General features: G+C 43.0%; 1 protein-coding gene and 1 pseudogene across 1 annotated transcript in view; one reads left to right on the top strand and one right to left on the bottom strand.

Annotated features, from left to right (window-relative positions):
• LOC115150002 (L-rhamnose-binding lectin CSL3) overlaps nt 1-24,970 on the bottom strand; it is a 30,199-nt gene extending 5,229 nt beyond the window's left edge. Inside the window, exons 1-7 of the mRNA XM_029692862.1 lie at nt 24,897-24,970; nt 24,569-24,604; nt 24,444-24,488; nt 24,161-24,296; nt 23,915-24,033; nt 22,594-22,638; nt 22,431-22,483 (exon numbers count right to left, since the gene is read on the bottom strand). Of these exons, the coding sequence (XP_029548722.1) occupies nt 22,431-22,483; nt 22,594-22,638; nt 23,915-24,033; nt 24,161-24,296; nt 24,444-24,488; nt 24,569-24,604; nt 24,897-24,927 (465 nt within the window). The 5' untranslated portion in view covers nt 24,928-24,970. The remainder of the gene's footprint in view (nt 1-22,430; nt 22,484-22,593; nt 22,639-23,914; nt 24,034-24,160; nt 24,297-24,443; nt 24,489-24,568; nt 24,605-24,896) is intronic.
• Nucleotides 13,063-16,277, top strand: LOC115150013 (L-rhamnose-binding lectin CSL3-like; annotated as a pseudogene).
• Nucleotides 24,971-25,474: the final 504 nt, after the last annotated feature.

Genomic DNA, 25,474 nt, shown 5'->3' with positions numbered 1-25,474 from the left:
TTGAAATGATGTTTCTAGAGACAATATCTCTCTCATCGTCACTCAATGCATAGGTTTTCCTCCACTGTATTCACATCCTACCATACCTTTGTCTGTACATAATGCCTTGAATCTATTCTACCGTGCCCAGAAACCTGCTCCTTTTACTCTCTGTTCCGAACGTACTAGACGACCAGTTGTTATAGCCTTTAGCCGTACACTTATCCTACTTCTACTCTGTTCCTCTGTTGATGTAGAGGTTAACCCAGGCCCTCCAGTGCCTAGCTCCACTCCCATTCCCCAGGCGCTCTCATTTGTTGACTTCTCTAACCGTACGTAAAAGGCTTGGTTTCATGCATGTTAACATTAGAAGCCCCCTCCCTAAGTTTATTATATTCACTGCTTTAGCACACTCTGCCAACCCGGTGGTCCTAGCTGTGTCTGAATCCTGGTTTAGGAGGACCACCAAAACCCCTGAAATTTCCATCCCTAACTATAACATTTTCCGACAAGATAGAACTGCCAAAGGAGGAGGAGTTACAATCTACTGCAGCGTTAGCCCGCAGAGTTCTGTCTTACTATCCAGGTCAAAGTATTTGACCTTGTACTTTTAAAAATCAACCTTTCCAGAAACAAGTCTCTCACTGTTGCCACTTGCTATAGACCACCTTCTGTGCCCTGGTCACCATATGTGAACTGATTGCCCGCCTTCTATCTTCAGAGCTCGTGCTGTTAGGTGACCTATACTGGGATGTGCTTAACACCCCAGCCATCCTACAATCTAAGATTGATGCCCTCAATCTCACACAAATTATCAATGAACCTACCAGGTACAACCCCAAATCCGTAAACACGGGCACCTCATATATATCATCCTAACCAACGTGCCCTCCAAATACACCTCTGCAGTCTTCTACCAGGATGTCAGCAATCACTGCCAAGTTGCCTGCGTCCGTAATGGGTCTGCTGTCAAACAACCACATCTCATCATGTTCAAACGCTTCCTAAAACACTTCAGCGAGCAAACCGTTCTAATCGACCAGGCCCGGGTATCCTGGATGGATTTTGACCTCATTCCGACAATAGAGGATGCCTGGTTATTCATTAAAAGTGCTTTCCTCACCATCTAAAATAAGCATGCCCCATTCAAAAAATGTAGAACCAGGAACAGATATGGACCTTGGTTCACTCCAGACCTCACTGCTCTTGACCAGCACAAAAACACCCTGTGGCGTACTGCACTAGCATTGAATAGCCCCCGCGATATGCAACTTTTCAGGGAAGTTAGGAAAGCAAAGGCTAGCTTTTTCAAACGGAAATTTTCATCCTGTAACACGAACTCCAAAAAGTTCTGGGACAAATCCATGATAATTGAGAATTTCAATAAGCATTTTTCTATGGCTGGCCGTGCTTTCCACCTGGCTACCGCTACCCAGGTCAACAGCCCTGCACCCCCCACATCAACTTGCCAAAGCCTCCCCATCCTTCACCCAAATCCAGATCGCTGATGTTCTAATAGTGCTGCAAAACCTGGACCCCTACAACTCAGCCGGGCTAGACAATCTGGACCGTCTCTTTCTAAAATTATCAGCCAAAATTGTTGAAACCCCTATTACTAGCCTGTTCAACCCCTCTTACGCATAGTCTGAGATCCCCAAAGATTGGAAAGCTGTCACCCCCCTCTTCAAGGTCATCACCCTCTTCAAAGGGGGAGACACTCTAGACCCAAATTGCTACAAATCTATATCTATCCTACCCTGCCTTTCTAAGGTCTTCGAAAGTCAAGTTAACAAACAGATCACCAACCGCCATCGATAAGAGACAATACTGTGCAGCTGTATTCATCGACCTGGCCAAGGCTTTTGACTCTGTCAATCACCACATTCTTATCGGCAGACTCAACAACCTTGGTTTCTCAAATGACTGCCTAGCCTGGTTCACCAACTTCTTCTCAGACAGAGTTCAGTGGGTCAAATCGGAGGGCCTGTTGCCCGGACCTCTGGTCGAGGTATGGAAGGAGTGAACTTCTTGTGGCAATCCTGGAAGCAGAAAAAGCCAATGATAAAGCGGCTTATGTACCAGTGGAAAGTGCCAATTTAGAGGGCTATGAAGTGCACCTCGCTCTCTTGGACAAGAGGATAAGAGAGGCCATCTCAGCAATGTCATCATGGGAGCGATGGATCCCTGTAGAATTAAAGAACGAATTAGATGGAAGAGTCAAGGACGGAAGAGCATTCTACTACAGGCTTGAGTTAAGGAGACCTGAATTTGCCACTGCACGGACGACCAATGAGTGAGGCACAGGAGTGAAACTACTACCCCAACCGGCAACATCCACACCAATAGTGAGCATCAAGCCAATCTCTCTACCTATCTTCAATGGAAGCAGGAGAGAATATCACAGATGGAGGAAAGACTGGGAAAGCCTGCAAAAGCAGGGAGAGCCATCCGGATCAACTGAAGTTAAGAAAATTCAACTCCTGGAGAGTATGGATGACAAAATCTCAAAAGACCTCAGACTTTCAACCTACACCACTGCCGATGACATGTTCAGAGTCCTGGAGAACAGGTATGGCAACAAGTCAACCATCATAGTGGAAATCCTGGAAGAGCTGGAGAAGATGCCACATGTGAAAGGGAACCAACCAAGAAAGGTCATTGATCTCATACAGTCAGTGGAGAAGGCTCTAGCAGATCTCACAGAGTTAGGAAACTCTGGAGCCATAAATAACCCACTGGTAATTAGATCCATTGAAAGCAAGTTGCCTGACTTCATTAAAAGACACTGGGTTATGTTCATGGTTGAACCCAGAAACGATGTCACATCAGACAACCACTTTGTCATGCTCTTGAAGTTCCTGAAAAGTCAAGAAGGAATACTGGAGAGACTCGAACAGCTCAGAACTGAGGAGAAGGTGGAAAAATTGGATCGTTTGGACAAGAAGTATGACAGAAAGATTGCCTCAACAAAAACCACAAGGAAAGAAGAGCTTGATGAGGTATGTGGTGTATGTGGTGATAGTGGGCACAACAACAAGATATTCTTCTGTAGAAAGTTCAAAAGACTTAAGCTACCTGAAAAGAAAACTGTATTAAGAAAGCTGGTAGCATGCAGAAAATGTCTCGGATGCCATGATGAAGATGGATACTGCAGAGACACTTTCCTATGCAGAAACAAAGACTGTAAAAGGGAAGGTGGTGCCCCAGACCACCATTTTTTCCTCTGCCCAAAAGGAGAAGTCAAAAGAGGGGAAGAGAGAAAGAGTGGAAGAGATGGCAAAGGTGAAAGCAAGCTAAAGGAGGAACAAGAGAAGATCTTGTCTGAACTTTCACAGGAAATGGCAGATGGATGCAGAAAGGCTTTCACCAACACCAACAAAACCACAGTGACACACGATGCTTCAGGCCAGTCTGAGCTACTGCAGAGAAATGGGCTCACTGAACTTCCTGTCATCATGATGTTGATGCAAGTCACGGCGAACGCAGGGCAGAAGATTGGGACTTTAATTGACCTTGCTTCAGACACAAACTACATTACCCATAAGGCTGCTGAAAGACTGAGGTTAAGACATGAGAAGATAACTTTAGTTGTTCATGGGGTTGGTGGTATGACCATGAAAGTGAACACACTAAGGTATCTACTCAAAGTCAGAGTCAAGACACCTAAAGGGACAGAGAGAGCTCATGAAATGGTCTGCTACGGCTTGGATGAAATCGCCAGAGTGCATCAAGTAATTGAACCTGAGAAGTTGAAAAAATTCTTCCCAGAAGTCAAACTTACAGAATTGGAAAGGCCAGAAGAGGTCGAACTTCTCATTAGCCACCGAGAGGGAAGACTCGCTCCCCAGAGGGTAAAAATCATGGGAGACCTCGTCTTGTGAGAGGGTCCATTGGGAAAAACAGTGGGTGGAGCACATCCCGACTTATTTGAAGAAGTGGAGGTTGCACTATATGAGTCCAAAACACACTTTGCTCGCTCCATGAGGACAGCAGCTGTCAAATATCAAGAAATCACAAGTCCAACAACTGACACAGCCCAGCTACAGCAGGAGGATGTGACTCTGACCAAATTTACAGCTGCCAGTAACCGTGAGTTCCTTGAGTGGTGGCACTGGGACAGCATCGGAGCTGCATGTGAGCCAAGATGTGGAGGATGCCGATGTGGAAACTGTCCACCGGGAGGAAAAGAAATGACCCTGGCAGAGGAGAGGGAACTGGAGATCATTAAAGGAGGCCTCACCTACGAGAAGGGGGATGCGCACACACCGGCTCCACATTGGGATGCAAAGTATCCTTGGACGGTAGATCCAGCCTCTCTCCCGAATAACAAAAGTGCAGTCCAGGCTTGTTTCTTAAGGATGGAAAAACAACTAAGCAGAGAGCCAGACTGGAAAGTCGCATATGCTACCCAAATCCATGAAATGGTCGAGCGAGGCGCATCCATAAAACTCACCAACAAAATCATGGACGAGTGGAATGGACCAATGTGGTACGTAAGCCACCTGGTGGCACCAAACCCTCATTCGGTAACAACACCGGTTCGTATTGTATGGAATAGTAGCCAGAAATACAAAGGCGTGAGTATGAATGATCTCCTTCTGAAGGGACCAGACGTTCTCAACCCTATAAGAGCTGTCTTGTTGAGGTTCAGAGAGGGGACGTATGCATCTCTAGGAGACATCAAAAGATGTACAACTCTGTATGGCTGGAGGAGCGTGAGATGCATCTTCACAGGTTCCTCTGGAGGGACAGCCCAGTTGAAGAGATAAGTGAATATGCAATAACCAGAGTCAACATTGGGGACAGACCTGCTGGTTGCATTGCTCAGTTGGCTATGAGGGAAACAGCACGCCTGCCCAACTTTCTTCACTTGGAGGATGAGCGCAGAGTCATTGAAGAGGACAGTTATGTGGATGACCTCTTAACCTCCCAAAATGACCTGGATAAACTTGACAAAATCACAGCAAATGTAGAAGAGATCTTGAAAGCTGGAGGGTTCTTCCTCAAACCATGGGTCCGGTCAGGGCAAAGTGGGAGGCAAGGAATGGAGGTGGATGGTCTATCAAAGGCACAAAGTAAAACCTTAATTCTTCCAAATCAAATGAGGGACGAAGACAACAAAGCCTTGGGTATCGGCTACCGAATGGATGAAGACAAGCTCTACATGAGGACCATGCCTCGGGACTACCTGGCATGATGACTCCTTGCTGTCCCCAGTCCACCTGGCCATGCTGCTGCTCCAGTTTCAACTGTTCTGCCTGCGGATACGGAACCCTGACCTGTTCACCGGACGTGCTTGTTGCACCCTCGACAACTACAATGATTATTATTATTTGACCATGCTGGTCATTTATGAACATTTTAACATCTTGACCATGTTCTGTTATAATATCCACCCGGCACAGCCAGAAGAGGACTGGCCACCCCTCATAGCCTGGTTCCTCTCTAGGTTTCTTCCTAGGTTTTTGGCCTTTCTAGGGAGTTTTTCCTAGGGAGTTTTTCCTAGCCACCGTGCCTCTTTCACATGCATTGCTTGCTGTTTGGGGTTTTAGGCTGGGTTTCTGTACAGCACTTTGAGATTTCAGCTGATATACGAAGGGCTATATAAATAAATTTGATTTGATTTGATGTTAACCTCAGTTAACTTTTCAAAAAGGAAAAAGAAGATGAGAGTTGGGAAAAATCTTATCAAGGAGGAGGTGAGAACTGAGACACCTAACCCACTGACTAGGAGGGCCCTCTTAAGCCAAGTGGCTGGACTGTACGACCCAATTGGCTTAGTTACACCTGCCAAACAGAAGGGAGCAATTCTTGTTCGAAAAGCATTCCAAGAAGGAGGGGGTGGGAAACTAACCCAAGAAACCTGGGACCAACCTCTCTCAGAAAGCCTCAGGGAAGAAGCCATCCAGCTTTTTGAAGAATATGTGCAGCTTGGAGAGGTGAAATTCCACAGGAGCCTCACACCAGCTGGCTGGGAAGGGAAACCGTGGGGCATCACATTCTCTGATGGAAGTGATAAAACCTATGGAGCTGTGATGTACTTAAGATGGGAGACAAGTCAAGGCACTAAAGTTCGATTTGTTGAATCAAAAGCCAAGCTGACACCCCTGGATCAGAAGGGAGACGCTGTAAAAGCTGAGATCTGTGGTGCTGTCGTTGCAGCCAGGATCAGGAAGTACGTGGAAAAGCATGCTCGAATGAAGATCGAGAGATGGTTCCATCTACTTGACAGTCAAACGGTCTTGGGAGCCATTCAAAGAGTCAGTTATGGGTACAAAACCTTCTTTGCAAACAGAAGGGGTGAAATCCAGAAGGCTGGACAAGTGCAAGACTGGTGGTGGATCCGTGGGAATCTAAACATAGCTGACATCATAACAAGAGGGGGTGCTCCTGAAGATTTGAAGGAGAATTCCACATGGCAAGAGGGACCAGAGTTCCTAAAGTGGCCAGTGGAGGAGTGGCCTATAAAATCAGCTGGAGAGGTTGCAGCTCATGCCAGGGAGAGTGTAAACAAGCTCCAGAGGAAGGCATTCAGAGGGAAAACTCCAAGTTCACTCACAGGTTCAGTCCAAAGACGCCAATGGTAAAAGGCTTAAATGGTTAATTCATCTTAGTTATTTAGAATGTTATTTAGAATGTTTAAACTAATTTAAGTTCATTAAAATGTTTAATGGTAACTTTTGTTCTGTCTTTAAAGGTTTACAACCTAATTTACTGGCTAATTTACTGGCTAATTTACTGGCTAAATTACTGGACAGACCAATCAACTGAAGGCAAACTAAAAATAAAAAAGATTGAGTCGGAAAATTGAGTTGTCCCTGTGTCCTTTGGATGGTGAACAATAGGAGGACTTGACGGTCTCTATGGGGGTGCCACAGGGTTATATTCTCGGGCCGACTCTTTTCTCTGTATACATCAATGATGTTGCTCTTGCTGCTGGTGATTCTCTGATCCACCTCTACGCAGACGACACCAATTTGTATACTTCTGGCCCTTCTTTGGACAATGTATTAACCTCTCTGGCGCATGTGGGACGAACTCGTCCCACCTACGTAACAGCCACTGAAATCCAGTGGCGCGATTTTTGAATCGTTAGAAATACTATTACTTCAATTTCTCAAACATATGACTATTTTACAGCTATTTAAAGACAAGAATCTCGTTAATCTAACCCCACTGTCCGATTTCAAAAAGGCTTTACAACGAAAGCAAAACATTAGATTATGTCAGCAGAGTGCCCAGCCAGAAATAATCAGACACCCATTTTTCAAGCTAGCATATCATGTCACATAAACCCAAACCACAGCTAAATGCAGCACTAACCTTTTATGATCTTCATCAGATGACACACCTAGGACATTGTGTTATACAATACATGCATGTCTGTTCAATCAAGTTCATATTTATATCAAAAAACAGCTTTTTACATTAGCATGTGACGTTCAGAAAAAGCATAACCCCCGCAAACTTCCGGGGAATTTACTAACAGTTTGCTAAATTACTCACGATAAACGTTCACAAAAAGCATAACAATTATTTTAAGAATTATAGATACATTACTCCTCTATGCACTCGATATGTCCGATTTTAAAATAGCTTTTCGGATGAAGCACATTTTGCAATAATCTAAGTACATAGCCCGGCATCACAGGGCTAGCTATTTAGATACCCACCCAGGTCAGCCTCCACCAAAATCACATTTCCTATAAGAAAAATGTTCTTACCTTGCTTGTTCTTCGTCAGAATACACTGCCAGGACTTCTACTTCAATAACAAATGTTGGTTTGGTCCCAAATAATCCATCGTTATATCCAAACAGCGACGTTTTGTTCGTGAGTTCTAGACACTATCAGAATGCTTCATCACGGTGTCGCGCATGGCGCATTGGCGTGACAAAAATGTCTAAATATTCCATTACCGTACTTCGAAGCATGTCAACCGCTGTTTAAAACCAATTTTTATGCCATTTATCTCGTAGATAAGTGATAATATTCCGACCGGGAATATGCATTGAGCCTAAACAGCCGAATAAAATTTCTCCTCAGGAGCAAATTGTGCACGCGCCTCATTCAAAGGTCCTCTGAGCAGCCACTTACAAAAGGTGATAATGTGTTTCAGCCTGAGGCTCCCTCGTAAACCTTCAGGTTTTTCGCGGGTTCTGAGAGCCTATTGGAGCCCTGGGAATTGTCACTTTACAGCTAAGATCCTTACTTTTCAATAAAAAGATGCAAGACGCACGACTCCTTGTCAGACAGGGTACTTCCTGCTTGAAACCTTGTCAGGTTTTTGCCTGCCATAGGAGTTCTGTTATACTCACAGACACCATTCAAACAGTTTTAGAAAATTCAGAGTGTTTTCTATCCAAACCTGAACAATAATATGCATATTCTAAATGGGCACATAATTTTTCCAAAATTCTCAATACTGCCCCCTATCCCAAACAGGTTAACTAACCTCCAGACGAGCTTCAATGCCATACAACTCTCCTTCCGTGGCCTCCAACTGCTCTTAAATGCAAGTAAAACTAAGTTTATGCTCTTCAACCGATCGCTGCCCACACCTGCCCGCCCGTACAGCATCACTACTATGGACGGTTCTGAATTAGAATATGTGGACAACTATAAATACCTAGGTGTCTGGTCAGACTGTAAACTCTCCTTCCAGACTCACATTAAGGATCTCCAATGCAAAATTAAACCTAGAATCGGCTTCCTATTTCGCAACAAAGCATCCTTCACTCATGCTGCCAAACATACCCTCGTAAAACTGACAATCCTACCGATCCTTGAAATCGGCGATGTCATTTACAAAATAGCCTCCAACACTCTACTCAACAAATTTATTGCAGTCTATCGCAGTGCCATCCGTTTTGTCACCAAAACCCCATATACTAACCACCACTGCATGCTCTCGTTGGCTGGCCCTCGCTTCATATTCATCGCCAAACCAGGTCATCTATAAGTCTTTGCTAGGTAAAGTGCCACCTTATCTCAGCTCACTGGTCACCATAGCAGCACCCACCCGTAGCACGAGCTCCAGCAGGTATATCTCACTGGTCACCCCCAAGGCCAATTCCTACTTTGGCTAACTTTCCTTCCAGTTCTCTGCTGCCAATGACTGGAACGAACTGCAAAAATCACTGAAGCTGGAGACTCATATCTCCTTCACTAACTTTAAGCATCAGCTGTCAGAGCAGCTCACAGATCACTGCACCTGTACGTAGCCCATCTGTAAATAGCCCATCCAACTACCTCATCCCCCATACTGTAATTTATTTGATTTATTTTGCTCCTTTGCATCCCAGTATCTCTACTTGCACACTCATCTTCGGCACATCTATTACTCTAGTGTTTATTTGCTCTACTGTAATTATTAAGCCACTATGGCCTATTTAATGCCTTACCTCCCTTATTCTACCTCATTTGCACATGCAGTATATTGTATTATTGACTGCATGTTTGTTTATTCCATGTTTAAGTCTGTGTTGTTGTTTGTGTCGCACTGCTTTGCTTTATCTTAGCCAGGTCGCAGTTGTAAATGAGAACTTGTTCTCAACTGGCCAAACTGGTTAAGTAACGGTGAAATATAAAATAATTTTTTTTAAAAAAGTGATGAGATTGGAGGGCACTATTATGTTCCCAATGTACATAAACTGAACTTCAATTAAACTACTCAGTCTGCACTCAGAGCATTCAGAGTTTGTAAGATTCTGGTTCAATGACACAGACGGAGGCCCAGCCTACAATAGTCAACAATGTTTTTTCATGAGGGCTCTGAATATCATACAATGTACACAGCCTTTTATACCTAACCTTTGGTCATACCATATGTCATACCCCTTACAAATGCCCCTCCTCTTCTTTAACACTGTCAATGCTTGTTTACAAGTCTTCTCCATCACATACATTGCTTATCATATCCTGCCCCATGTTACATAATCTACTGCAAGCCTAAAGGTTTCTCCCCTCCCTGGGTGGGGAGACCTTCTTCCTGTTATCAGTTTCACAGTGGTCACAAGTTGTCTGCTGTCTGTTAACCTGTTGAGGTATAGGGGGCAGTATTTTCCCTTTTGGATGAAAAGCGTACCCAGAGTAAACTGCCTAATACACGGGCCCAGAGTCAAATATTTGCATATCATTAGTAGATTTGGATAGAAAACACTTTAAAGTTTCTAAAACTTTTTGAATGATGTCTGTGAATATAACAGAACTGATATGGCAGGAAAAAACCTAATAGGTATCCAACCAGGAAGTGGGAACTCTGAGGCTTGTAGTCTTTTCATTAGAACCTTGTTTGAAGCTTCTACTATGCAATTTGATTGAATAACAACTGGAACAATAAGTGGTCTGGCTGGGGTCACTTAGTTACCTCATGCGCGGTCACGCAGGGCTAGCCATTTTTATTTTTCTTCTGTAATGAATACGCTATTGTCCGGTTGGAATATTATCAAAGTTTTATGTTAACACCCTAAAGATTGATTGTGAACATGGTTTGACATGTTTCTACAAACGCGAAGGGAACTTTATAACTTTTCGTCTATGATGGATGTACGCGCATCATGCCTTTTGGAATAGTGATCTGGACGCACGAACAAAATGGATTTATTTGGACATAAATGATGGACTTTATCGAACAAAATCAACATTTCTTGTGGAAGTGGGAGTCCTTCCGTGTGCATTCCGGCGAAGATCAGCAAAGGTAAGAAAATATTTATAACAGTATTTTGGAGTTTTGACGAAGCTGTGGCTTGACGGCTAACTGTATAGCTTGCATTGATGGCCGAGCTCTGTACTCAGAATATTGAACAATGTGCTTTCTCCGTAAAGCCTTTTTGAAATCGGACAATGTGGTTGGATTAAGGAGAGGTTTATCTTTCAAATGGTTTAAAATAGTTGTTTTGAATTTGGCGCCCTGATATTTCACTGGCTGTTGAATAGTGTGAACTGTGGGTGGGACGGTAGCGTCCCACGCAGCCCCGAGAAGTTAACAGTTCCCCTTTTCCTTGAATGTCTTACTTCCATTGCCAAATAGTAAAGTCTTAGCTTGTCCTATGCACACACATTTATAGAATTAGTTTTCTAATCATTCAGTTATACATTTTCGGAGTGGAATCATTTAGTCAAAACCTTAATCATAAAAATTCCAATAACCTCTTATGGCTAGGGGGCAGTATTTTCACGGCTGGATAAAAAACGTACCCGATTTAATCTGATTATTAGTCCTGCCCAGAAACTAGAATATGCATATAATTATTAGCTTTGGAGAGAAAACACTCCACAGTTTCTGAAACTGTTTGAATGGTGTCTGTGAGTATAACAGAACTCCTATGGCAGGCAAAAACCTGACAAGGTTCTTTTCAGGAAGTACCCTGTCTGAACATTTCTTGCCCTTGTTGATTCTCTCTATCTTTTACAAAGGATCTCTGCTCTTACGTGACACTTCCCACGTCTCCAATGGAGTCTCAGAGCCCGGGAAAAACAGGAATGACGTAATTCAAAGCCCTGGCTGAAGCACACGAGAGCAAAAGCTAAGTGGTCACTCAGTGGACTAAGCCTTACGCTCGCGACCCGCCCCGCCCCCGGCTTTCGGTTTTTCCCTCAGTATACAGACAGGCAGATTCCCGGTCGGAATATTATCGCTTTTCTACGAGATAAATTGCATAAAAATTGGTTTTAAACAGCGGTTGACATGCTTCGAAGTACGGTAATGGAATATTTAGAATTTTTTTGTCACATTCTGCGTCATGCTCATGGCCGAGATTTAGCGTTGGGATAGTGTCTAGAACGCACGAACAAAACGTCTTGACGGAACATAACGATGGATTATTTGGGACCAAACCTACATTTGTTATTGAAGTAGAAGTCCTGGCAGTGTATTCTGACGAAGAACAAGCAAGGTAAGAACATTTTTCTTATAGGAAATGTGATTTTGGTGAAGGCTAAACTTGCAGGGTGTCTAAATAGCTAGCCCTGTGATGCCGGGCTATGTACTTAGATTATTGCAAAATGTGCTTCATCCGAAAAGCTATTTTAAAATCGGACATATCGAGTGCGTAGAGGAGTTCTGTATCTATAATTCTTAAAATAATTGTTATGCTTTTTGTGAACGTTTATCGTGAGTAATTTAGTAAAATCACCGGAAGTGTTCGGTGGGAATGCTAGTTCTGAACGTCACATGCTAATGTAAAAAGCTGGTTTTTGATATAAATATGAACTTGATTGAACAGACATGCATGTATTGTATAACATAATGTCCTAGGTGTGTCATCTGATGAAGATCATAAAAGGTTAGTGCTGCATTTAGCTATGGTTTGGGTTTATGTGACATGATATGCTAGCTTGAAAAATGGGTGTCTGATTATTTCTGGCTGGGTACTCTGCTGACATAATCTAATGTTTTGCTTTCGCTGTAAAGCGTTTTTGAAATCGGACAGTGTGGTTAGATAAAGGAGAGTCTTGTCTTTAAATAGCTGTAAAATAGTCATATGTTTGAAAAATGGAAGTTTTCGGATTTTAGAGGAGTTTGTATTTCGCGCCCCGCCCATCATTGGATATTGGAGCAGACGTTCCGCTAGCGGAACGTGTAGATGTAAGAGCCTGTCTGCGCTAGGGAGCAGTATTGTCACGGCCGGATAAAAAAGTACCCGATTTAAACTGGTTACTACTCTTTCCCAGAAACGAGAATATGCATATAATTAGTAGATTTGGATAGAAAACACTCTGATGTTTATAAAACTGTTTGAATGGTGTCTGTGAGTATAACAGAACGCATATGGTAAATCTGCAACGCTCAAAGGTTTTAAGACTGATCGTGGCCCGTGTGATTCTTCCTTAACGAAGAAGCCCCACCTAGATGGCTACTTTAAAATGTTGGAAGCCCTCAATGGTAATGTTAATGTCAAAATTGATTTTATCCATCTAGAGTCCTCTATCTAACTCCATGAGATGAGACTGAACCAATAGCCAGGTATAGACCAGCAAACTCCGGCCCCTAATTGCAATGAGGTGTACCTGGAAACAAATAGATACACCTGGGTTAATTAAGACATGTCCCATAACATAAATACCAGGTGTATTGGGTCCAATTAGCATCAGTTGCCTTTTCTCTGTTACTACCACTTCTGTACCCGGCATCATGCGCATGTTCAGACTGACGGTGGTCGCATGTGAGTATACAAAATCTGTATCTAATGCAGATTAGAATTTAAATATAAATGACCAAATGTTTGTATTTGAGAGTAATGGAAGTACGTGTCATATATGACCTGAGGGACATTCAATTTCTATTGTTCAAAACAAAATTGTCTAACAAATTGTCACATCGCATGCATGGAATAAGAGACTAAATTCTGAACTTGATGACTCAAATGCTGGAGTATACCTTAATGGTCCAAGTGCATATGATGTGGAATGTTGCCTAACTAGCTGTGTGATGTTGTTTCAGTGCTGACTGCAGCTTGCTGTACACTAACAGATGGAGGTACTGTATGTAGTAATGAAGATACTACTTAACCAAACTAATGTGAGTGGTGTGTAATTCCTGTTTTTGTCCTGGCAGCAATCAGCATCACGTGTGAAGGCCATGATGCTTTACTGCAATGTGGTAAGCTAGTCAACACTACTGTATAGTCACCTATGATATTTTCTACTGTAAATTAGCGTCACTGGCCCACACCAGTCTTCGCTCTCCTTCGTCCCTCACCTTTCTCCTTTTCTTGATCTCTTCCCCCATCTCCCTCAGATGGAGGTAAGATTCAAGTCAAGCGTGCCAACTATGGTCGTCGTAAACACGATGTGTGTTCCATTGGGCGCCCCGATAACCAACTCACCGACACCAACTGCCTCAGCCAATCCACCACCAGCAAGATGGCAGAAAGGTACTAGAACCAGTGGTGTTTACCTGTAGGAGCTCCTTGGCTGTAGTGGTAACAACCACCAGCAGCAAGAACCTGTAGTGTTTACCTGTGGGAACTCATGACCTCTTCCTGTCTTTGACACAAACAGGTGAGATGGAAAGAGCCAGTGTGTTGTCCCGGCATCCAATTTCGTTTTTGGGGACCCCTGTGTCGGGACTTACAAGTACCTGGACACCAAATACTCCTGTGTCCAACAGCACGAAACAAGTCAGTCTCTGAATGTGTGCTAATAATAGTTAGTGGTGGGCACCAATGGCCATAATTGAATTCAACCTACTATCGGTATGACTGTGGCATGTTGGGATATTGTTTAATACTCCTACCCATTTTACTCTTTTGTAAAAGCGTGCACTCTGCTGATGACTAGAATGGGTTGGTTCCCCTATGGTACCAGCTTTGTTATTAAATTCTTTTTTATGGCCCCAACGTGTTAAATGCATTTATTTCTCCATGTTTAAGCCACCCTCACCTGCTAACTAACCCTAGCACACAAGCTGTGGTTATGGAACAATGTAGCCGGCAACATCTTTAGTTAGCGTAGCCTATAGGGAGGTCGGAGACCTGGCAGTGTGGTGCCAAGACGACAATATCGGCAAGACAAAGGAACTGATTGTGGACTACATGAAACGGAGGGCTGAGCCCCTCCCTGCCAGGAGGCTAAAAGGATTTGCTATCAGCCTTCCGATGCTCAATTCTACAGCTGCACCATTGAGAGCTTTTTGACTGGCTGCATTTACCACTAGGTATGTAGCACGTTGCGGTCATATGCCAGAGGGTAGTGCGTACGGCCCTGTCCATCACTGAGGCCGCTCTCCCTGCCATCAGCATCTCGACACCACACGTGTCGGAAAGCCCTACATTGTCAATGACACTGGCCACTGACAAATGGTACGGATGCACCAAGTCTGGAACCTGAACAGCTTCTACTTCCCCCAAGCCATAAAACTCCTGAATGACTACCCCCGACTATCTACATTGACCCTTTTTGCAGTAACCTTTTTGACTTGTCTCATATGCTGTTCCTTTTCAGATGTACATATCAAGCTCAATTAGCCTTCCCTGTAGCTCAGTTGGTAGAGCATGGTGTTTGCAACACCAGGGTTGTGGGGTCGATTCCCACGGGGGGCCAGCACAGAAAAAGAAATGTATGCATTCACTACTGTAAGTCACTCTGGATAAGAGTGTCTGCTAAATGACTAAAATGTAAATGTAATTAGCCAGCAAGAACACGGATGGGAAGTGGCTTAAGCTTATTTGATGCTTGTGCGCACTTAATCTGGCTTTAGACTGAATATGTTTCAGTGAACGGTAACTAGCTAGCGCTACTCCCACAGATTTGTAGGGTATACAGCTAGTCTGACACAGCATGGCATAGAAATGCAGATTTGGTGTAGCGGGTTGACTTTATTTTTCACCAGTTTCAGTCTAGCCAGCCCGATTGCTTAACATATTAGCCTTTTGAGACCTGCTCATAAGGAACTGACACTACAAGGTAACGGTGAATGATGACGCGCATAGCCCTTTATACTTTAGTACATGCCGACAAGTTTAAAATGACTTAAAAAATGCACCTGAAATCAACATTCCCTGTTAGTGCCCATCCCTAACACTTCACCAGGCTAATGTATGTCTTAATTTGTCTGGCCAGTGTGGTGTAACTCCTGTGTTGTCCTTGCAGTAAGCAGCATCGTATGTGAAGGCTCTGATTCCCAACTACTATGTGGTAAGCTGGTTAGCACTACCGTACTGTATAATCATGTGGTGATGTATATTAGTCACTAGCCCACACAAACACCCAGATTTGGCCATCCTTCTTTCTCTTCCTCAGATCGGGGTGAGATCCATATTCAGCGTGCCAACTATGGTCGTCGTCAACACGATGTGTGTTCCATTGGGCGCCCCGATAACCAACTCAAAAACACCAACTGCCTCAGCCAATCCAGCACCAGCACAATGTCAGAAAGGTAGTGAAACCTTTAGTGTGCATTTGCCTGTAGGCACTCATTGGCTGTGGTGTTAACCTCTACCTGTTGACACACAGGTGTGACGGAGAGCGCCAGTGTATCGTCAAGGTATCCAACTCCGTGTTCGGCGACCCCTGTGTTGGAACTTATAAGTACTTGGATGTGGCTTACACCTGTGACTGAATGTGAGTTTTATATATGTGCATGCACACATGACTGGGAACTAGAATGCTGGTGCTGACAGTATGCCTTGCAGGATATCTTCCTGTGGAACCTGAAGATGTACAAGGCTTCTGGGATATCGTCATCAGGTTGTGCTGTTTTCCTCCAACTTCAATGACCATTGTAAACCTGTGTATTTTGTGTTGAAGCATTTCTGAACTGTGGTTGGTCTGAATTAAATGAAGTGTCAAAGACAAGACTGGTTGCCTCTTGTATATTACTAAATGTCACACCAATATTTCTGAACGTGTGTCCTTTATTGTTGCCTTTCTCGGGACTCATTTGTACCACCTTTAGGCAGTTGTAAAATGCTCTGGATGGTCAAACTATTTTTAAATCAATTGTACCTGCCTCTCAAATCACTGACAAGTTGTACTTATGACATCAGCATGCTTACTTGACCTAATTTGTATGCATCAACAGCTAACCTGGTGACAAAGCAGACCTGGACAGGTTATACAATGTGTAGACCCTACAAATGTACATCAGTAAGTGATTGGCTCAGATCATGAACCAAATGTTACTGTGATGTGTAAATTAAGCTAGAGGCTGTTTCTTCTCTTAATCATACTTGCAGGGAAGCTGGCCAACTACATCACATTAGTCATCTAACAGCCTCTGATCCAAAGACGCGTAAACACGCAAACAGGGTCAACACCCTGCTCAAGGGCACATCGACAGATCTCCACAATGTCAAAAACGTGGTCCAACACTGTTCCAAGAGCAGCCCCTCAACCATCAGATTCCAGCCAGAGAATAAATAGAATTCCATTCCCTGCACCACAAACAAAACAAACATCCAGGACAATACAACAGCAAGGCCAATGTTTGAGTGCATGTATGGCACCATGTCCATCTTGGTGCATTTGAATGAGTGTACAAATGCATTCAAACACCTGCATGGCATCAGCCTCAACTATATCAACACAGCCCCTCAGTGTCAAAGTATTTACCTTTTATATATAATTTAGATCTGTCATTCTATCCTTCGCCCAGCAACTCCACTCCCACTTGTCTCCAATTCCACATCACAGTTCCCTTAGCCCATCCCGCCTGTCTCTACTGGCAACCCTTCGGATTTCTATGCAGCATATCTTTCAACAATACAGTTTAACTCAGTCTAGAGTCTATTCAATTAGATATAATCTTTTACTATGAGCGTTAGTAATTGACGAGATCTCCAGTATTTCTAGGGTCCATTTCAGATCTATGTTATACATTTTCAGCCATTCCTGACAGGCTGCTTGAAGACAATACCAAAATAAATGGTCAATTCTGTATCCTCACAACAAAATATGCAGAACTTTGTATGCCCCAAATATTCAGCGTTTTGTTGGCAAGAATTCTATACAATTTTAGCTGAAAAGCACAAGTCTTTTTAGCTAAAATTGAACAGGGCTCCGGGCAGCCGAGCGGAAATGGAGGAAAAATCGCCTCCCTGGCATCCTTTCACTCCCTCTCTACATTTTCCTCTTCTGTCTCTGCTGCTAAAGCCACTTTCTACCACTCTAAATTCCAAGCATCTGCCTCTAACCCTAGGAAGCTCTTTGCCACCTTCTCCTCCCTCCTGAATCCTCCTCCCCCTCCCCCCCCCCTCCTCCCTCTCTGCGGATGACTTCGTCAACCATTTTGAAAAGGTCGACGACATCCGATCCTCGTTTGCTAAGTCAAACGACACCGCTGGTCCTGCTCACACTGCCCTACCCTGTGCTTTGACCTCTTTCTCCCCTCTCTCTCCAGATGAAATCTTGCGTCTTGTGACGGCCGGCCGCCCAACAACCTGCCCGCTTGACCCCTACCTCACCTCGCTCATCAACTCATCCTTGACCGCTGGCTACGTCCCTTCCGTCTTCAAGAGAGCGAGAGTTGCACCCCTTCTGAAAAAAACCAAACAAAGGGCAGTAGGGTCAAAAATTTCTTCCCAACAATTTTGCAGTCTGTATGGCACAGATGTCAACATCCTGGTCCTCAAATGAAACTGTTATAACATTCCTATTTAAGCTATTTTTTTCCCTCTGCAAGTTTTGGTCCTTTATATTGGGCAGACAGACCAGTTCCCTACCTCTTCCTGCCTCCATTGTTGGGGTAATGTAATCAATTGGTTATAATCTTGGATTGAGCAGACCTTTCCAAATAATTCTGATAACTCCATGAAAGACATATCTACCATTCCAATTGACAATATCTTTAAAAACAAATACACTTTTCAAACTTTTTTCCCATAAATATAGGTCTTTTATAAACCATCACATTTGAGTAGAGCCATAATATTTGTAATATTTGTTCTATCCTTTCAGGGGGATGAAATTGAAATTGTAGTCAGTTCTGCAATGCTTGTTTGAAAAAGAGAAATACTTTGAAAAAAGTATCATTTGCAATTAATCAAAATGAGACATGGAAATCTGTACACAGGCCAAAAAGTCTATTTTAGTCAATGGATTAGCTTTTTTTAGTAATCTACTTGAGGATTATTTAGGGTTCAAGTAGAACTTTTGAATAAGTGAAGCTTTTAGAGAGAAGTTTAGTGCTTTTATATTTAATAATCGCAACACACCCAATTCATATTCATTATATAGCGAGCTAGGCCTGCATACCACCCTGCATTTTACTGCTGCTTTGCTTCTTAAACTAAGCAGGATTGGTCCTGGTCAGTCCCTGGATGGGAGAACAGATGCTTCTCGAAGTGGTGTTGGAAGGCCAGTAGGAGGCACCCTTCTGTCTTGTCTAAAAATATCCCATTGACCCAGGGCAGTAGGGTGCCGTCTTTTGGATGGGATGTTAAATGGCTGTCCTGACTCTCTGTGATCACTAAAGATCCCATGGCACTGATCGCAAGAGTAGGGGTGTTAACCCCAGTGTCCTGGCTAAATTCCCAAATTGTCCTTCTTACCATCATGGCCACCTAGTCATCGCCGGTGTACAATTAGCTACTTCATCTCCCCTCCTCTCCCCTGTAACTAATCCCCAGGTTGTTGCTGTAAATGAGAATGTGTTCTCAGTCAACTTACCTGGTTAAATAAAAATAAACACATTAATAAATATAGATAGGCACACTGTATCTTGTCTGGTTTAGCGTCCCAAATTAAGATACATATTTTTTGCTCATATGAATTGAAAAACAAATCATCAGGAGTAGGCAGCGCCATATGAAAGTGAGTAAACTGTGATATGACTAAGGAGTTAATCAGGGCAAATTTGATATAAATAGACAGGAATTTACCTCTCCATGGTTGCAGGATCTTGTCTGTTTTCTATTGAAATTAATTTTGTAGGGCTCATGTAATATTTTTTATATGAATACCAAGTATGTCTACTTCACCATCAGTCAATTTTAAAGATAAACTGCATATTAATGTAAAAGTTGTATTTTTTAAAGATCCAATACCTAACATTGTACACAGGTTTTAGTCCAGAGAGTCCAGAAAATGTGTCTAGACCTTCAATGAGACATTGTAGGGATCTAGCTTGCGGACTTAATAAAAACTTGAGTCATCGGCATACATGGACACCTTTGTTTTTAAACCTTGGATTTCTAATCCTCTAATGTTGTTATTTGATCTGATTTTAGTAGCTAGCATTTCGATGGCCATAACGAATAGATATGGTGACAGCGGACACCCTTGTTTAAGTCCTCTTGATGATTCAAAACTCTCTGAAAAGTAGCCGCTATTTACTATTTTACACCTATACAGTACTTTTACCCATTTTAAAAGAGAATCACCAAAATTGTAAAATTCCAGGCATTTTATGAACAAATTTGTAGTCCGTAATTTCCTGTAGACCCTGCCACATACGTCTCGTGTCTTGGCCGTTGAATTACAACTCCATTTTCTCCCTATACCGACATTCTGCTTGTTTGATTGCCTTGCGGAGGGAATAACTACACTGTTTATATTCAGCTATATTCCCCGACCTCTTTCCATGGTTGAATGCGGTGGTTCGCGCATTCAGTTTTGCCCGAGTTTTGCGATATATAAGTCAGGTGAACAAAAGGACATGAGTTACTGTATATTGATATTGTTACACCATGAGTCATTAATCATGAGGCATAAACCCCCAGCCTTCCACCTACCAGAGAGATGTTTGTTTCTGTCGGCGCGACGCATGAAGAAACCCGATGGTTGTATCGACTTTGATAACATATCCCGAGTGAGCCATGTTTCCGTGAATCAGAGAATGTTACAATCTCTGTCTCTCTGGAAGGCAACTCGTGCCCTAATGTTGGACACAAATAACTGCATAATTTCCTAAGGACTTGAAGCGAGGTGACCATCTCTGTCTGCGCCATCTTGAGATCATTTAGCTTCCTCACAGATTACTTTCATTTGGTAATAGATTATATTAGTTGGTTCTTGAATAAGTTCCTCTCTTGTTGTTCCTCTAATTTATTTTGTATCTCTGTAGTTTCGTTTTTATTGCTATCTACCTGTACTATTAGTGAATGTATTTCCCTTGTTAGTCTTCTCTTTAGCCAGAAACTGCTTTTCATTGTTGTTGAAAATTGAATTGAATGACCTCTGAAGGTACATTTAAAGGTATCCCAAACAATAAGGGGATTTACTGAACCTCTATTGTACTGGAAAAATTCAGTTAAATTGTCTTAGTTAAAAATAGATTTTCCTCCAGTGGACTTTGATTAAATACACAATATCCCCATCCACGTGGAAATTCTACAAGAGTTGTGAAAGCCAATTAGATGATCCAATCGCATTCTGTCTCTTATTGCCCATTGGTTTTATTTGGGATGAGTACAGCAGTACCACAGGACATATTGATGGTATAATAGAAATAAAAATGCACTATGCGGATCACGCTGCCATTTCCTGGTTGCTGAAATTCTGGTTCACATAATTTTGACAAAAGTAGTGTTGCATCATTATACCATCTAAACTGCAAAATATATTTTCAGACCAAAAGTACTATTTTCAGCTGTTCGACAATAACGTACCTCAGTAGAAATAGCGCTCTACAGATCTACCACTTAGACTTGATTTCAATGGACAGATCAATGTTGGTGCGTCGCCGAAATGTGTGGGACAGTGCCAGAGATACATTGAGATGGGGAAACTCCACTGGCATCATATTAACGCCCATTTTGTATGTTGCCCATGGGCTGCGCAGTGCATTCTGGGGCCAATTGGGCACTAGCTCAAAAAACCCAACTTTAGCATGAATTCTGGGAAGTACAAAATTGCAACTAAGCCGAGATGTTTGATATTATCGTATTGCTTTGGAATAGTGGCATTATGTATGCGAGGAAAATAGGCAGGTTTCTCGACTTTGAGAAGGCATTGCATGATGATTAGCTTAGCAACCGTGTGACGCATTATGACCCATAAATTCTGTGGGGCGTTATACATTTCTCCATTCATTAGCCAATTGAAGCTCTCCTATTGTTCTCTAAAAATCTGACAAGCAAAAGCAGCCTTAGAAATAGCCTCAAGCTTAATGTCCACGTCACGGTATTGTTTGGCTCATGATCTGAGCCAATCACTTAATGATCAGGGTTTGTAGGGTCTACACATTGTAAGGTTAACGGTCCAGGTCTGCTTTGTGTACACATTAGATCAAGTAAGCCTGCTGATGTCATAAGTACTACCTGTCAGTGATTTGAGAGGCAGGTACAATTGTTTAAAAATAGTTTGCCCGGCCAGAGCACAATGAATATTTTACAACTGCATAAAGGTGGGCACACAATACAGACAGCAAGACAAAAGCACGTTAGCGCCAGGTACAAATGAGTCCGGTGAAAGGCAAGAATAAAGGACACATGTTCAGAAATATTGGTGTGACATTTAGTAACATACAAGAGGCAACCAGTCTCGTCTTTGACACTTCATTTAATTCAGACCAACCACAGTTCAGAAATGCTTCCACACAAAATACACAGGTTCCCAATGGTCATTGAAGTTGATTTGGCAGAAAACAGCACAACCTGATGAAGATATCCCAGAAGCCTTGTACATCTTCAGGTTCCACAGGAAGAACTCCTGCAAGGCATATTGTCAGCACCAGCATTCTAGTTCCCAGTCATGTGTGCATGCACATATATATATATATATATATACACACACACAAACTCACATTCAGTCACAGGTGTAAGCCACATCCAAGTACTTATAAGTTCCAACACAGGGGTCGCCGAACACGGAGTTGGATACCTTGACGATACACTGGCGCTCTCCATCACACCTGTGTGTCAACAGGTAGAGGTTAACACCACAGCCAATGAGTGCCTACAGGTAAATGCACACTAAAGGTTTCACTACCTTTCTGACATTGTGCTGGTGGTGGATTGGTTGATGCAGTTGGTGTTTGAGTTGTTTGTGTGGGCGCCCAATGGAACACACATCGTGTTGACGACGACCATAGTTGGCACGCTGAATATGGATCTCACCCCGATCTGAGGAAGAGAAAGAAGAAAAGGATGGCCAAATCTGGGTGTTTGTGTGGGCTAGTGACTAATATACATCACCACATGATTATACCGTACGGTAGTGCTAACCAGCTTACCACATAGTAGTTGGGAATCAGAGCCTTCACATATGATGCTGCTTACTGCAAGGACAACACAGGAGTTACACCACACTGGCCAGACAAATTAAGACATACATTAGCCTGGTGAAGTGTTAGGGATGGGCACTAACAGGGAATGTTGATTTCAGGCTCATTTCTTTAAAGTCATTATAAATGTGTTAGCGTGAACTAAAGTATAAACAGTTTGACGCGTCATCTTCCAACGTTCCCTTGTAGTTCCACTTCCTTATGAGCAGTCCTCAAAAATGCTAACATTTTAAGTAAACTGGCTGGCTCTAAATTGGTTAAAAATAAAGTCGACCCACTACACCACATCTGTATTTCTATGCCGTGCCAGATTAGCTGTATACCTTACAAATCTGTGGGAGTAGCGCTAGGTAGCAAGCTTCAGCCACTTCCCTGCGATGTTCTTGCTTGCTAATTGAGCTAGATATGTACATATAACAAGGAGCAGCAGCATATGTCAAAAAAGTAATTTAAAAAAAGCAATGCAGATAGTCAGGGGTAGTCATTCAGCAGTTTTATGGCTTGGGGGAAGTAGAAGCCGTTCAGGGTCCTGTTGGTTCCAGACTTGGTGCATCCGTACCATTTGTCATGGAGTAACAGGACAGTATGACTTGGGTGGCTTGAGGCATTGACAATGTAGGGCCTTCCGACACACGTGGTGTCGAGGTCCTGATTGCAGGGAGCGCGGCCTCAGTGATGTACTGGGCCGTACGCACTACTCTGTAGCACTTTGCGGACAGATGCCATACCTAGTGGTGATGCAGCCAGTCAAAAAGCTCTCAAAGGATGCAGCTGTAGATTTGAGGATCGGAGGGCTGATAACAAATCTTTTTAGCCTCCTGGTAGGGAGGGGCTTGGCCCTCTGTTTCCTGTAGTCCACAAGCAGTTCCTTAGTCCATCTTGGCACCACACTGCCTGGTCTCCGACATCCCTACGCTAAATAAAGTTGTTGCCGGCTACATTGTTCCATAACCACAGGTTGTGTGCCAGCTAGTGTTAGTTAGAAGGTGAGGTGGTTTACACTTGGAGAAACAAATGCATGTATGAAACATGTTGTGGCCATGAGGCAGCATTTAATAAAACAAAGTTAGCAAGCTGGTACTGTAGGGGAACCAACCCATTCTATTCCTTTTCTAGCAATCAGCAGAGTGCACTCTTTTACAAAAGAGTAAAATGGGTAGGAGTATTAAACAATATCCCAACATGCCAGTCATACCGATAGTATGTGGAATTAAATTATGGCTATTGGTGCCCACCACTAACTATTATTAGCACACATTCAGAGACTGACTTGTTTCGGGCTGTTGGACACAGGAGTATTTGGTGTCCAGGTACTTGTAAGTCCCGACACAGGGGTCTCCAAAAACCAAATTGGATGCCGGGACAATACACTGGCTCTTCCCACCGCACCTGTTTGTGTCAAAGACAGGTAGAGGTCATGAGTTCCCACAGGTAAACACTACAGGTTCTTGCAGCTGGTGGTTGTTAACACCACAGCCAAGGAGTTCCTACAGGTAAACACCACAGGTTCTAGTACCTTTCTGCCATCTTGCTGGTGGTGGATTGGCTGAGGCAGTTGGTGTCGGTGAGTTGGTTATCGGGGCGCCCAATGGAACACACATCGTGTTTACGACGACCATAGTTGGCACGCTTGATTTGAATCTTACCTCCATCTGAGGGAGATGGGGGGGGGGGGAAGAGAGACAAAGAAAAGGAGAAAGGTGAGGGATGAAGGAGAGCGAAGACTGGTGTGGGCCAGTGACGCTAATCTACAGTAGAAAATATCATAGGTGACTATACAGTAGTGTTGACTAGCTTACCACATTGCAGTAAAGCATCAGAGCCTTCACACGTGATGCTGATTGCTGCCAGGACAAATAAACAGGAATTACACACCACTCACATTAGCTTGGTTAAGTAGTATCATCATTACTACATACAGTACCTCCATCTGTTAGTGTACAGCAAGCTGCAGCCAGCACTGAAACAACATCACACAGCTAGTTCAGCAACATTCCACATCATATGCACTTGGACCATGAAGCTAGAATTTAGCATTTGACTCTATACTCCAGCATTTGAGTTATACTAAGTGTACTGTAGTCATCAAGTTCAGAATTTGGTCTCTTATTCCATGCATGCAATGTGACAGTTTGTTAGACAACTTTGTTTTTAACAATAGACATGTAATGTCCCACAAGTCATATATGATATGTACTTCCATTACTCTCAAATACAAACATTTGGTCATATATATTTAAATGTATACTCACATGTGACCACCGTCAGTCTGAACATGTGCATGATGCCGGGTACAGGAGTGGTAGTAACAGAGAAAATGCAACTGATGCTAATTAGACCCAATACACCTGGTATTTATGTTATGTGACATGTCTTAATTAACCCAGGTGTATCTATTTGTCTCCAGGTGCACCTCATTGCAATTAGGGGCCGGTGTTTGCTGGTCTTTACCTGGCTATTTGTTCAGTCTCATGGAGTTAGATAGAGGACTCTAGATGGATAAAATCAATTTTGGCATTAACATTGCCATTGAGGGCTTCCAACATTTTAAAGTAGCCATCTAGGTGGGGCATGTTCGTTAAGGAAGAATCACACGGGCCACGTTCAGTCGCAAAACCTTCGAGCGTTGCAGATTTACATTTCATGAATAGAGACAACGTATTTCCTTGTTCTACATGTCGGAGAGACATTTGTTCAACATAGCATATTTTTATCTGAAAATGTCCAAAACGTTGCATCCTGCTGAACGCACCCTATTATTCAATCTACTTTAATAAAATGAATATTGCCTCTGTTGTCTCAAATGTAAATGTAAATGTAATTACATTTG

Source organism: Salmo trutta, chromosome 16 (genome assembly GCF_901001165.1).
Source record: "Salmo trutta chromosome 16, fSalTru1.1, whole genome shotgun sequence".
Classification (NCBI taxonomy): domain Eukaryota; kingdom Metazoa; phylum Chordata; class Actinopteri; order Salmoniformes; family Salmonidae; genus Salmo; species Salmo trutta.
The sequence above is the reverse complement of the archived record's forward strand: the minus strand, read 5'-3'. Positions and strand labels throughout refer to the sequence as shown.